Below are 15,153 nucleotides of genomic sequence, written 5' to 3'. Positions count from 1 at the left end.
CTCTTATACATGCATTGCCCTGAGCTCGTTGGAAGTTCATGGAAAAACTAAAGGGGATGAGCAGAGATGATACAGACATCCCCACTTCCCCTGTCACCCACCGTTCTCTTCACCTGTTTGGGGTTCCCTACTAAGAGGATGAGGAGGAAGAGGAATAAGGGCAGGAAGAGCACTTCCCGGGGAGTCTAGTGGACTTGGGACCTGGATGCCTGGTACTTACTTCCTTTTGTGTCTGCAGCTTGAACGTGAATCGGTTCTCCCCAGCTAACTACGACCAGGCGCATTTACACCCCCAGCTGTTTTCGGACCAGTCCCGGGGTTCCCCCAGCAGCTACAGCCCTTCAGCAGGAGTGGGGTTCTCTCCAACCCAAGCCCTGAAAGTCCCTCCACTTGACCAATTCCCCACCTTCCCTCCCAGTGCACATCAGCAGCCACCACACTATACCACATCAGCACTACAGCAAGCCCTGCTCTCCCCAACGCCGCCAGACTACACCCGACACCAGCAGGTACCCCACATCCTTCAAGGACTGCTCTCTCCCCGACATTCGCTCACCGGCCACTCGGACATTCGACTGCCCCCAGCAGAGTTTGCACAGCTCATTAAAAGGCAGCAGCAGCAGCAGCGACAGCAGCAGCAGCAGCAGCAACAGCAGCAGCAAGAGTACCAAGAATTGTTCAGGCATATGAACCAGGGGGATGCTGGGAGTCTGACTCCCAATCTCGGGGGACAGAGTATGACAGAGCGTCAGGCTTTATCATATCAGAATGCTGACTCCTATCACCCCCACCACACCAGTCCCCAGCACCTTCTACAGATCAGAGCGCAAGAATGTATCTCCCAGGTTTCCTCTCCCACCCCGACCCACGGGTATGCTCAGCAGCCTGCACTCCTGCATTCGGAGAGCATGGAAGAGGAGTGCTCCTGCGAGGGCACCAAGGACGGCTTTCCAGACAGGAAGAGTTCCACTGCGTTGACCAAAGGCTGCCACGACAGCCCCCTGCTCTTGAGTACTGGCGGACCTGGGGACCCTGAATCTTTACTAGGAACTGTGAGTCATGCACAGGAATTGGGGATACACCCTTACCGACACCAGCCAATTGCTGCATTCAGTAGAAATAAGGTGTCCAGTCGAGGTAAGAGTCCCTACAAAGTAGGAGTTCTGGGCCAGTCTGCCCCAATTCCATAAACGCTGTGATTTATCTGTTTCAGCAAGTACTCTGGGTTCCTGAAAGAAAAAGAATTCCCAAGAAGACCTCTAGGTCCTTTTGGGAGAGAAGCATGTAGAAAGCAGGTATAGGTGCGTAAAGGGTCTGTTTGCAAGATAAAAAGATAGTGATAGGAAATTAACACTTAGGACAGTCAGGGAGATCCATGGTGTCTGCCCTGTTCATCGTGTCTTGGGAGTCCAGTAACGTCTTTCTGGACTGTTATCACAATAGCTACCTTTACTTTCTGCAATAGAAACACGCCAGCCAGTACTAAGGAAATGTGATTTGGGGTAAATAGTGATGGGGCATGAGTCAGAGCACCTCGGTTCTATACTTGCCTCCACCACGAATGCCTTAATCCTGGCATGTAAACCCCACATCTGTCAGAAAGGGGCAGGAGGAATAATGGTCCTTTGCAGAGTATTTGTAAAGATAAAACATGCCTATGTGTGTGTGCGCTTACACATCATATGTGTGGGGGGAGGGGGGAGCATTTGATCTGAATGTAGGGTGTCGACGTGAGGTATTATTACTGATCATTTCATGAATGAGCTAAATAGGGACCATTCTAGCATTAGCAGGGGCCCCTCGACATTACACTTTGTATGATTTTATAATTAATGAATACATTCATTGTCACCCTGCAGGAGATTTTTAGAGTTATTATCGGTAAGCTATACTTGGAAAATGTAGCCCCATTGGCATCATAGGACTCACCCTTGACAAAATCCAACTGATACTTGATCACATAGATTTTGAAAAACAAATTCACCCATAAAACATAAATCTTTGAGCGGAGAATTTGTCTTATATCCTTTCCTTGGAACTACTTGTATCTGCTGCCCCACTCACTAATGTCAACACACAAAACTCAACTCTTTGTGGCACAGAGCAAGATAGAGGCCCTTGCTTGAAAGCAGTGGATGTGCAAAGGTTGTGCTCTTTGACACAGACTGGTGGAAAGATTCAAATGAGGTCATGTGGGCATGACTGGCAGACCCTGGGATGTTCAGGCTTTGTGAGAGGAAACTAAGACAAGACATCATACCTGTCAGATGGAAGAAAGGATTAGACTTTTCTGGGTTCATATTATGGGGCAGAATCAAGATCACACGAGAAGTGGCAGCAAATTTCAACTCCCTATGGAAGACCTGTATAAGAATTTTCCAGAATAGGATGCCCCAATAGCCTAAGAGCTTCCTGTTCTTGTAAATGTGTTAGCAAATGCAGTTGATCCTATCAAGTATGCTGTGGAAAAGTTCCTGTGTGAATGAGAGCTTTCACCAGATTAACATGCTGTTGAAGGAGAATAGCTAATATTTCTGCAGTGCCTTTCATTGCCAGACGCCCAATGCTGTTCGCTTATAATTCACCTTTAATCCTCACATAGCCTTTATCCCCGTTTTACCATTGAGATGAATTACCCACCAAGGTCCGCTACTAGTAAGTAGCATCGGAACCCAAGAGTGCCTCTGTCCACTGCAGTGGGTGCCTGCTGAGCTCGTCTGGGGAATGAGGTCACTGGGGATGAGCTGGAGCACACGCCCTCCTCTGCCTTCCCTGGGTTGCCATATTCTGAGCTTTCTTTCAAAAATCTTTCACAATTTAGGTGAAAGAATCTGTTGATGGTTATATAATAAAATCCCTTTGAATACTTCAGTGTGTAGTCTTTTTCCCAAAAGGCATCAGATTAGTAAGTCCAACTTTGTCTCGAAAGCAGATACGAGAAGAATCTTGTATCTTTCAGAAATTCAAAAATTCTTTCCCTAATTTCTCCTCATTTTCCCCTCCCGGGAGACTCCTGTGTACAGAGACTGGAGGGCGGGAATCTACCCGTGTCCCATAATTAGCGGCAGAACTCCTTTTTGGCAGCCTTGCTGGCCTATTTCTTGTCTAAAGTCAGCCAGGATGTAGTTGGAACCTGTGCTCTGGGTGCAGCAGAGGGACAGATTTGTTCTAAACCAGAGGCATGGGGAGGTTTCCAACATGAAGTAGTGCTTGAGTTGGGTCTCAGTGTAAAAGGTTTTACCATTTGAATTTAGGGGGCGCTGCTTGAAGAATGACCAGCAAGTGAGAAAGTCTCGGGGATGTGTGGGGGAAAAGTGAGCGGGTTGGTTCATTTGAAGTGTAGGAAATAGTAGAAGCTGAGGCAAAGACTGTCTAAGATCCAGTGGGGCTCTCCCAACTGCAGTGCTCCACCCTGCTGTTCCCCCCCAGTTCTGGCAGATTTAGGTGCATACACTGTCCGACCATCACTCCGTGTCATACCCTTCCTTTTAAGTCTAAGATCTTCAGTTCAGGCCATGCTTCTGACTTCTTGGTACAGCTCTCCTACTTCTGCTCACTGAAATAGCATACTTCTCTGCCCCCTCCTCTCTCCCTTCTTACCTCCACTGCCATGGCCACCATTCTGTCCTCCGAAGAGGACAAATTGATTTCTGGACCAATCAAGTCATAAACATATCCCTAACGGTTTAGCTCCAAACCCCCCGTCTCTTTTTTTCTTCAATACTCTTCTCCTGACCATTCATATAAGCCTTCCTAGAAGTTACAATCTTAGCTCCTGTCCTGCTTGCCAGTGTATTGTAGAGATTATTCTTCCTTCTTTCAGCCCACTTTAAGCTTTCTCTTTATCTGAGAGCTACGGAGTATGCTGTTTTTTGCTGGAATACGATTCACCTACCTTCCTTTTAACATCCACTCCGAATTTGTGACTTTTGGAATCACGTATCTCTTATAATCATCACACTTTTAAGGAACAAAGTCACAGGTTTATCAACATGTGAATTAATAATCCCATATGGTGAAATAATACAATAGGGAAATGAAGGACCAGGGAAGTCCATGAGTAAAAATTCCTTCAGAGGGGTACATATGTGTTTTTAAATAGCTTTTTATTCTGAGGCACCCCCATTTGTCCTTGCTGTGAACATTGAGAGCATTGTCTCTGACCGTGAACCTAGCCTATAACTTCCCCTCCTTTGCTTCATCTGGAATGAGGCTGCTAAACTAAGTGTCCCCTAAGAGGAAGAGAATTGTTGTTTGTAGTATGTCTGCTCTGTGCTTGGTACTTTCAACTCAGTCACTCATTTCTTTTTCACAACTACTCTGGGATGTTTATGTTATGATCCCTTTTATAATAGGAACGGTGGCTATGAACTTGAACTTGACATGATTCTGTTGTGTTAGAAACTTCAGCACTCACAGTTTTCTATTACCAGAGAACCATGAGATAATTTGCTGTGAGTTTTCCGAGAAGGGATTATAATGCTATGTCCTACCATTGGCAGGTAAATGGAGGAAGCTCACACTGGGTTATTTCTTTGAACAGGGAGGAATGCTACTCTTTCCTTTCATAATGCCCCCGTCCCTGTGTCTCAGAACACTTGTCTGTTAACTTTCACAATGAGCAAATTCAACAAGGTTTATTGAATAACTAGGCAGCGCACAACTATTGTAGAGGCTGTGAGAAATGCATCAAGGAAGAGAAGGAGAACCTGCCCTCAGAGAGCTTATACTCTACTGGAGAAGGAAGCTAAGTTCACAGACAGCCTTAATAAGTGCCGTGTGATGAGTGCTAGGAGAGGTACCGTTGTAAAGCGGAGAGCTAGTGTGTGGTTCCAACAGTCTAATGAGCAAGGGTCACTTGTGTCAGTCAGAGAAAATCCGCTGTCATCCTCTCAGTGGTCCTGGTCACCTATTTCCTCTATGGCTGTTTGCCACCAGCCAGTGTGGGGCCAGGCACTGCTGGACACTGAGCAGGCAGCATAATGAGGGTTTGTTTCAAATATGGAGAAGGTTCAGGGCTATACGTGCCGCATGCTGCCTTAGTCTCCCTGCCTGCTGCTCTGGAAGTAGAAATATGATTTATCTTCTTCCCATACTGTCATATCCACGTGATTTTGTTTTGTAAATCAAATAAGTACAACAGTGCAACCAGTTTATATAGTGCAATTGGCAACTTGAACTGAGGAAAAAGCCCACCTCCTTTTCTGTGAACCTAGTCAGCTTCAGCAGTATCAGTGGGCTTCAGTCCTCCTAGGAGGGTGATGTGATGACAAACTGGGAGGTTTTACACCTCAGGACCTTTAAGAGGGATAGGCATACATGTCATTGCTCTCATTTTCTCTTACAACCCAGTAAATGAGTAAGAAGTAGATAAGGACACACTAAGCCAGCTGACAAAAACAACAAGGAAACTGATTTTATCAAAGACCCTGAGTTCCAGAATTTGGAAAACAATTTACCCATCGGTAAGTGAGCAGATAATTTCCTGGAATGTTAACTTTCCAGAGAAGATATTTCTCACACAGGAGAGACAAATGTGAGTAAAAAGCTACACGAGAAAGTAGCAAATTACTGCTCTGCCTGCTTAAGTTTTGATATAATCCATTGGTCAAAGATCTGGAAGGACTGACATCTTTTGTCAACATTGACACATTCAATAGAGCATTGTGCAAGCTGCCCCAGAGGCCCCTAGGCAAGTGGGCAGTGTCCCTTGTGTATTTTTTGCCCTTGCGTGATCAGATGATTGCCCTCTCCTCTGTGCTCTCTCAGCTGTTCTGTGGTAAATACCCATGAGTGCTGCTCTCAGAAGTTCTCTTTCCCCTACTATGTATTATATCCTTTGATATGTATACTTGACAGTTCCTCTAGCTGCTGAATTGACAGAAAGGAGGCCAAGGTTTAAATTTAAAATTCATGTCCCTTGATCAGTGGTTAGTACAGTCCCCATCTCCTCCCCCGACCTGGTAGTTTCATCTACTGAGGCACGGGGCCTCTAGACTCAGGAGTCAGCATTCTTACTAAAAAGAACTTGTATAGTCCTTTACAGTGTATTAAAGGCCCTTTTGCGTGTGCTAGCTTTTGAGCACCCAAGCAACCCCCACTTTTCAGATAGGGAAACTGAGGTTCGGAGAAAGCTAATGACTCACCTGCCATCATAGAGTCAGTTGAAGGTGGAGCTGGATTCTGTCTTCATGTTTTCTGATTCCCTGGTCTGATAGTCTTTCCTTTATGCCTCCTTGCTTCTCACTCCACACCCTCCAAGCATAGCTGCCAAGCAGAAGATGCTAACCCTTCCAGGTTTGTGGCCCTGTAATACGCTTCTTTCTCATCTCACCTTTTACTCACATTTGTCTCTCCTGAACCAGAGGTATCTTCTCCGGAAACAAAAGTTTCAGGAACTTAGCTGCTCACTTAACCTATGGGCAAATTGTCTTCCAAATTCTGGAACTCAGGGTCTTTGAGAAAATCAGTTTCCTTGTTGTCTTGGTCAGCTGCTGAGCTCGGTATGTCTTATCTGCTCAGAAGTAACATCTCTGAAATGAGTATAAGTAATACCAGTTTTTTCTAAGCTCTGACAGTAGACCAAGCTCTGGTACAGTCTTCCATATTTGTAAGTCCTGTTTTACAGGTAAAGAGACCGAGACTCTTCTGTGAAGACAGGTGACTTGTCCAAGCTGCTACTCCCTGGGAATTCTAGGGAAAGTGGACTTCAAGCCCCCCCTTCTGATCCCAGAACTCGTACTTAGGAGCTCTAGGCTGGGGGTCAGCATTTGTCAGGCAATCACATGCTCTGTCTTGGCGGCACTTTCAGGCCTGTTGGCACCAAACCTGAAGAGTAGAAAGAGGGCAGAGTGGAGGACAGGATCCAGGTAACGTTCGCAAAAGCAGAGCCAAAAGGAAAGTGGATGTTTTGGTTTAAAGAAATGCCATTCTCAGAAATAAAAAGAAATCTGAAAAAGAAAAGGACAGAGAGAGAGGACACTCAACATATCAAGCAAACAAAAACACACTCTGAGGCCTCTGGAAGAGGTATGAAGGAACTGTATGTCATGAATCAGGACCACATACATTTTACTAGCTTTGCTGTTTCTTTGTGTTGATAATGAGCCTTTAAAAACCTTTAAGCAGGAAAGCTGTCTCTGGGAGGGGCAAGGAGGTATGACCAATGAGATTTGCATCTAACTGTGTAATCCAGAAAAAAGAAGTCCAGGGAATTGAGTGGGTGGGGTTAGCTACCAAAGAAGGGAATATAAGCATTAGAAAAGGAACTTCAAAAACGAAGCAGCTATTTGTCTTACTCCTTGGCAAAGCAGACCAGAGACGTTCTCCCTCCCCAGAGCCGGTGTTGCACCACTTCCTGCCAGTGGTTTTTGTTTAGACATGGGGCCAGCCTGTGAGCTGTGCCCACGGAGGGGAATTGGCTACATGGTAGGATGGGTAAGCTAATCCCACAGAATGAGCCCTGCTGTAGCTTTCTTCTGTCTTCTCTCTCTGTTGGTATTTAGCTTTCAGGAGCAGGAGCGTGGGCTTCTGGTAATTCCCTAGACCTCTTTGCTCAGAGAACTTTAAAAAGATTTCCCACTTGCCTTCATCTTTGGAGATTGGGAAGCTCCTCCACCTCGCAGTTTTCTCCAGAATGTTGTGTATTACAGCAACATGCATGCCAATGGGTTCCCTCCCTTCCCGTGCCACCTTAGCCCCTGGCCTTTCTATGGCCATTAGAGGAGACCATTTGAATACAGAGACCTGAAGCCCTTTACCCAACACCCAAGCAGTACAGTTTACTTGCAATGTTCAAATAATGAAAGAATGGTACAGCTAACATTGGGGCTGTGTCTCTTATTAAGACCTTTTGGAAAACATGGTCTCACCAAGGTACAGTTCCTCAGGAGATAGGCCCAACTCTCAAAACCAGACAGACAAAACATATTCAAGACCCAGACTCCGAAGGGACCAGATACAGAAGTGCAACCAAGAGGATCCCAGCAGCTTAGGTGTGGCCCCGGTGATTCATTCCTCTTGAACTCTTCCTCCACTCCAAAATCCAGCCCACAGGGTCGCATGACAGATAGTATGCTCCCCGTATCGAGAGCATTTGTTTACATCTATTAAAGAGATAATTATGAAATACTTCTGGGTATAGGCAGTGTTCTGGAACAGTGAATGCTCTCAGAAATGTGTAAGATATATTCTTGTCCTCAAAGAACTTAGCATCCAATGTGAATGAATAAGACAAGATCTATTTCTGCATGAAAGGGAACATTTCATAAAAAGGGTAACATTTGAGATAGGCCTGGAAGGGTGAGTTGATTTGGATTAGCAGGCATGGATTCACAGAAGAACCAAGCATTTCCTGGTGGTGAGAACAGGGAGCAAAGGCATAGAATTGTGAATGGGTGGGAAAAAGTTAATTGGTTCCATTGGACTAGGCCTTAGAATGTAGCAGAGCAGAGTGTGGAAGACAGACTGGGACAGGGTTGGAAAGTGTTTGAGTAACCTTTTAGAGAGATTGTAGGGTAGTGATAAAGGGATGGTTAGGAGGCTATTGTGGTAATCCAAGCAAGAGGTACTAAGACTTCGCTAGAAGCCTGAGGCTGGAAAGAAAAGGAACCAAAGTCCCCAGCATTGCAGCAGTAGATTCCTTAGACTTCAAGGTGATATGGGGCTAAGGGTGAGGAATCAGCATGGACCCTAGGAGCTCACATCTAGAAGATTAGGAAAATTAATCATCAAAACCAGGCTGTCTGGAAAATGGAGCTAGTTGTGGGGGAAGCTGGTGTGTTTGGACATGTTAAGTGTTAGATATTGGTTAGTTATTCAGGGAAATGTGGGATTACGGATCTGGAAGAGCATTTCAGTAATTCTTTGAATCAGTGTAATTGAAATCAATATAATAGAATCAATATAATTGAAACCATGAAAATAGATAATACCAAAGTTAAGTGTGGGGGGGAGAGAGAAGGTCAAGGACAGACATGTAAAGAGTGTTTGCTTATAGGAGTAGAGGCATCATGGAAGGCGTTGGGAGGAGCAGTTCGAGAAATAGAAAGAGGAGAGGACCAAGTGATATGCTGAGGGCCAGGGAAGGGCAGAGAAGGCATCCATAAAATGGAGGCCATTCTCCAGGGCGAGAGATGCCTGGAAGCTCCACAACGATTCTGTGAGCATGTGGATTTGGGAATATAGCACTGCCGAGTCAACAAAGAAGTAAAGAGAAAAGGTTCAGTGTGATCCAGCCAACCACCGCTCTGTGGGATTTTTCTTCTGAGTGTCTGGTCCCTTCTTCAAGCGACTCCCGTTTGCTGGGGTGGCAGGGCTGGCAGGGTGGCCCAGGCGCCGCTGGCTGAGGACCAGCAGTTAGTGGACATTTGTTCACTGTCCCTTACAAGACATTCTCTGATGGAAGTTGACAGACTGCTAACCCTCTTTTGCTCTCTCCTCAGAGTCTGTCATAGGGAATTGCATGGATAGAAGTTCTCCAAGTCAAGTAATGGAGCTGCCAGATCACAATGGGCTCGGGTACCCAGCGCACCCCTCAGTCAGCGAGCACCACAGGCCCCGGACCCTCCAGAGACACCACACAATCCAGAACAGCGACGATGCTTACGTATGTTGTTGGTCCCGTCCTACCTCTCAGATGGATCTGCCAGCCCCATCCGTGAAAATAGATTCAGTCGTGTGGGGCAGCCTCTGCCCCTCCCCGCTCCTCATCCAAGTCCAGCACTGCTGGGAACTGTGAGAGCATGTCTTTGAGTCACCCTAACAGACCAGCCCCTAGCTCCAGTGGAATCTTTTCTCCAAATTCCAAATTTTAGATTGAAGAAGCAAGCGTGGCCTTCGTTATTCAGCTTCTTCCCAAACAGTAGAAACTCAAGCCCCAGCAAGTGAGCCCTTAGGCTCCTAGTGAGCTTTCTGCCAGCTGTGTTGGACTTATTTAGGTAAAGGGAGCTAACCAGGCTTAGCAAAGCGTTTTTTCCTAGGGCGAACTCCTGCGATAGCACTGTCGATACAGTAGCAACTAGCCACGGGTAGCTGTTCAAATTCAAATATAATTTAAGGGAAAGAAAATAAGAACTTTAGTTACTCAGTTACACTAGACAGACTTCAAGTGCTCATTAGCCATTTGTGACTAGTAGCTGCATCGTGGACAGGGCAGATAAAGAACATTCCCGTCTTCAGTGAGGGGGTGATGCTGGCGGTGAGGGGATAGGTCAGAAACCTGGCTCTGGAAGGTCATGTAGTGTCAAGGGCATTCGACCACCAGTTGAGATGCACCCTCCCCGCCCTGCCTGCCCTGTGAAAGGAGACTGAGGTGGCCCACCCTGTCACCATCGCAGCCTCCCCCTTTGGGTGGCACTGAGAGGGCAGGAGCCTGGGTGGCACTACTTGGGAGGCTGCTCTGTGCCTGGACCCTTTCAGAGCAACCAGCTGTCTCTGAGGGTCACCGAGAGGCCCGGCCTCTGCTAGCCTGACTTCTTTTTCTAATTGTTTTCTGCAGGTACAGCTGGATAACTTGTCAGGAATGAGTCTCGTGGCTGGGAAAGCACTTAGTTCAGCCCGGATGTCAGATGCTGTTCTCAGTCAGTCCTCGCTGATGGGGAGCCAGCAGTTTCAGGATGGGGAAACTGAGGGTAAGGGGTCTTATTCATAAGGTGCCCTGGAGAAGTTTCTGCAGTGCTCCCCCTCTTTCACCAGTGGCTGCTCCCCTCTTGTGGGTAAAGAGCTCGTGGAGGATGGTGCCACAGTACCCCCACGGGCTCCAGACACAAGGCCCTCCCCCAGTCGTGAGCACATGAAGCAGCACGTCTGACTGAGTGCAGGGTGTCAGGTTGATGTTTGTGATGCTTTGCTCAGATAGTCCTTTAACTTAATAGCTAACTCCTTTAATCATTTTTCTCTGACTACAGGTTTCCCCACTATCTGAAAGTAGAATGTTCCTATATGGTATGGTCTTAGGAGGTTGGTTTTTAGATCTGGGAACATGATTACCATTAATTTATATGGACAAAAATTGAGTATTACCAGACCCAAAAAAATAACCTACCAGATCTTACTATTCATAAATACCAACACTGTACTTTACATAGCCGGGGCGGGAGGTGGGGGGGGGAGTAAGCCTGAAGAGGTGTTGTCCTTAATGGAATGTTTATCTCTTTAGGACCAGAAAAGGGAGGGTTCAAAATAAATATAAAGCAGATATAGGCCTTGAATGGGCAGGTCTGCAGTAAACCCTCACTCTCTGCCCTTTGAAGGCCCTGCAGGCAAGGTGCTTAACCTTTTTGATACCCGAGATCCCCCTCTATAAAGTAGCAAGAACAACACAGCTTGTCCCTGAGACTCTGCACTAGGGTTACAAGCTTAGTGAGTTTCCTTGCTTATTAGCACAGTGCCTCACCAGCATACCCACTAACATAGCTACGAGCAGAAAAATCACGCTTTTCGCTAAAGAAGCCAGTCTCTCTGAAGGAGCAGTGCTCTGCCTTCTCCCAGCTGCAGTACTTGATGGCGGGAGACATTAAAGGGTGAGGGGGAGGTGGACACTTAGAGAATACCGAAGGACCCTGGCCCCAGCCCATCGAGGGCCTGCTCTGAGCTAGAATCCAGGACTGGGGGCCAGTACCTGGTGTGCAAGGTGTGCAGACTTGTCCTTTCTCTCCTCCTTCCCACCTACCTCCCAGTTTCCTGCAGAATCTCACCTGGTTTTCTGGTCTTGCAGAATGCGGGGAAAGTCTAGGAGGCCACGAGCACCCTGACCTGACTGAGGGCAGCCAGCATTTAAACTCCTCTTGTTATCCATCAACGTGTATTACAGACATTCTGCTCAGCTACAAGCATCCTGAGGTCTCCTTCAGCATGGAGCAAGCAGGCGTGTAACAGGAAATAGTGAGTATCACCCTGGCCAGGGCCACACCAGCCTTGGCCGACTGCCAGCTTGCAGGACATTCCTTCCAAGTGTGGCAGCTCGAACACCCACATGGGTGTTCAGTATAGACACAGTGAGTGAGTGGCAGTTTCACAGGACAGAGATAACCCTTCAACTCAATCCTGAAGGATGAAACCCAGCAAGAAAACATGTCCGGCCATATTTTTAAGACTGTGTTGTACGTGACAGAATATTCCAGAGAAGGGAAATATGTGAGCAGAAGCCAGTGGTAGAAAATGGGTAAATTGGCCAGTTCGGCTGGAGTAATGCCTTAAAAGATACATAGAAGGTAGCCTTGGTTCTGTCTTGGAAAACTCTTTGACAGAAAACACTTGATGAAAGTTAAACCATCCGGCACATCCATGTAAGCACCTCATTAAGGCAGACCTCCTAAAACTCCTGAAGTGAGGTGAACCGGTTGAGGTGCTTTTTTTAAAATTGTAATTGAATATGTGAGTCTCTTTTCAGATAACCTCTCCCCCGTGTCTGCTCTCTTGCAGGTTTGTGTACAGCTCGGGAAAGAAACGGTCGACTCTACACCCACAGTATCTAGCAGCATCGCGCCAAATTGCTGTTGTTTCTCTCCACCCAGAATGTCCTGGCTCCTTCCTCACTCTCGGTTCACCAGTGTGCTGTTCTTTTGGGTTCTGAGGGGGTTTCGCCACGTTTGCTTGTATGACCAAGTCACCAAGGAAATAAACAGGAACTCCATGTTTGCCACCTTTTGTGACAGTGTATCTGGTGTATTTGAGTTGGTGGTTGGCTTTGGTTTGATTTTGGTTGTGTTGTTTGACTTTTCTTCCTTGGTATGTTTTTGTTCGGAGGTGACTTTCCTTCCCTTGTTTCCCTTTCCTTTTTTTCTTTTTTCCTTTCCTTTTTTTGAGACAGAAGAAGAGCAAAGCAGTTAGCCTACAGAGGCCAGGGAACCCAGAGTTCCCCACCTGCCCCTCACCCCCCGCCTCCATTCACAGAGCACCCCTCAGTCCTCTGCATGGCTCTTCCCTGGGAGCAAAAACCAAAGGCTGACATCCTCCAGGCACTTAGAGGCTGGGAAAAGGGAGAGGAGAGGGGGCCAGCTCTGGCCCGTGGAGAGCAAACACAGAACCCCCACGCCTGGCGCCTGGGCGGGTCTTCACTGCTGAGACCCGCTGAGAAATGTGTTGGGCCCAGCCCAGAGCGTATCAGAGCTTGAGCATGGAGACCGAGAGCGGCCTGGCGCGGAGGCGGCCGGGTAGAAAGGCTCCGGGTGCCCTCTCTCTGCTGTAATGCTCAGCTCCCCTCCTGTGACCTGGAAAGGTTCCTGCTGCTTCTCCCCGTGGACTCAACACCCAACAGTGTACACTAGGCTTTTCATGTCACCTTTCATTCTCATTTTATATTGTGCTATGAAAAGGATTATTTCTCCGTATATATATATACACGTGTGTGTGTGTGTGTGTGTGCAGACACACGTATATATATCTCCTTCTCCCTCTCAGCCTCGTCACCACAGCAAGAATAGGAGGTTGTCATGGGTCTCCTTTCTCCTGACCTTTTCCTCCTCTCTGGGCCTCCTCAGCCCCTATTTTACTTCTTGATCATGTAGGAATTGTTTTTGGTAAATGTTGATATTATTGTTATTATTATTAATAAATAAAAACACAAGGATTTTTGTTGAAAAGAGAAATGTTTAACCAGATTCTGTTCTATTTGAATTGTGACTTGCACCTTTTGTTCCAAGGATTTTATTTAGACATTGTAATTGTGAACAGTTCTTCCTCGTGCCAGTGACGGATGTAGTGCTCGCCTTTCCCCAGCTGACGTAGTGCAGACGCAATAGCTACCGTTTGTGTCATTATCTTTACTTTTCTTCACTGTTAGAAACCAAAGTCTTCTCTGCTGGCTGGGGGCTGACAGAGGACCTGGGTTATCTCCTTATGATCTCAAAACAAGAAAGAGATGTGACCTATTCAGACTCTCGATCCTTTTTTCTGGCAGAGGAGAATCCCAGGTCCCCGGCCTCCTCCTCATCTTTCATCCTGAATTTGCACACAAGAAAGCGGGTGCCCAGCATGGCCATCCTGATGTTGCTGACAGGATCCCTGTGTGGCTTGTCCTTCTCACTGACATCGGCAGCTCAGCTCCTGGACCCAGTAGCCCTCGAGTGGATTTCTGCAGTGCAAAAGCCTTTCTTGGGATCAGTCCCGTGTTTCCACGCTCCCCAGTCTCCACTCCACAGGGTGAGGCCACCAACTACTCACCGGAAGGAGGCTCCAAGAAAGCCCCAACAGCTACCGTTTGACTCCTCTGGGCTTGTTCCAACTCCAAGCCCCCTGACTGCCCCCACTCCCCGCGCGCTCAGCCTGTTCTGTTTACATGGTACTGTATTTATGGAAGAGCAGCAACCACCCAGATGAAAGCCAGTGAGCCTATTAACCGTGCCATCTTGCGAACTACACTTTTAAAAGATCATTGCTTTGTATTGTAGTAACCAATATGCGCAGTATATGTTGAATGTATATGAATATACTTTCCTATTTCTGTTCTTTGAAAATGTCAGAAGTATTTTTTCTTTCTCATTTATGTTGAACTAAAAAAGGATTAAAAATATCTTCAGACCCAAGGTGCCATAAGACCCTTATTTAGTCTTTTTTTGTGGGTACCTATGGCTTAAAACTTAGATGGACAGTAGGGGGTTGTGAAAATAAAAACTTGATCATGAGCCGATGTTGATATATATTTGCCTAGTGGTTCGCAGTATCTACCTGGATGAAAGAAGCATCCAAGTGGGTGGAAACCAGAATGCTGGAGACTGAAGAAGTCTACCAAGCTCGGGGTGGGACTTTGAGCAATCCATGATCTCACTCTACCTTATAAAACTAGCATTTTCCGGCAGCCTGAACTCAGCTCTACCAGTGTCCTCTGGCACCCAGCTTGGACTCTGGCCCCTCCGAAGGCTGCATTTGCATTTGCTGAGTCAGATGGAAAGCAGATCCTTGAGAAGGTATTTTTGAAGGTGTGGAAGAGATCCTCAAAGAGTCAGCACAGGCCAAGACCTTTATAGATCCCCGATCATCCTGGTGATAGGATCATCAAGAAAGTGGTAGGATAAATACAGGACTTTTCCCACAACTTTCCCCTTTTTCCACACCTGGACTCCAAAGGGCAAGGTAGAATTTCCAGCAAGATCCCAGGCATGACTAAGGGGCAGCTAACTGAAAGCCTTCTGTGAAGGAAGATTACTGAAGCTG

General features: G+C 46.8%; 1 protein-coding gene across 3 annotated transcripts in view; it reads left to right on the top strand.

Annotated features, from left to right (window-relative positions):
* The window catches only part of SIK3 (SIK family kinase 3), a gene marked incomplete at both ends in the record, with an annotated part of 214,797 nt that extends 202,923 nt beyond the window's left edge, over positions 1-11,874 (top strand). For 2 of the 3 annotated variants that reach the window (XM_084248677.1, XM_084248676.1), the window contains 4 exons: positions 239-1,137; positions 9,444-9,607; positions 10,499-10,631; positions 11,717-11,874. In XM_084248677.1, coding sequence (XP_084104803.1) covers positions 239-1,137; positions 9,444-9,607; positions 10,499-10,631; positions 11,717-11,874 — 1,354 coding nt within the window. The remainder of the gene's footprint in view (positions 1-238; positions 1,138-9,443; positions 9,608-10,498; positions 10,632-11,716) is intronic. The other variant, XM_084248678.1, reaches the window with a different exon arrangement.
* Positions 11,875-15,153: the final 3,279 nt, after the last annotated feature.

This window comes from Talpa europaea (assembly GCF_964194135.1).
Source record: "Talpa europaea genome assembly, chromosome: 12".
In the NCBI taxonomy this organism is placed as follows: domain Eukaryota; kingdom Metazoa; phylum Chordata; class Mammalia; order Eulipotyphla; family Talpidae; genus Talpa; species Talpa europaea.
The sequence above is the reverse complement of the archived record's forward strand: the minus strand, read 5'-3'. Positions and strand labels throughout refer to the sequence as shown.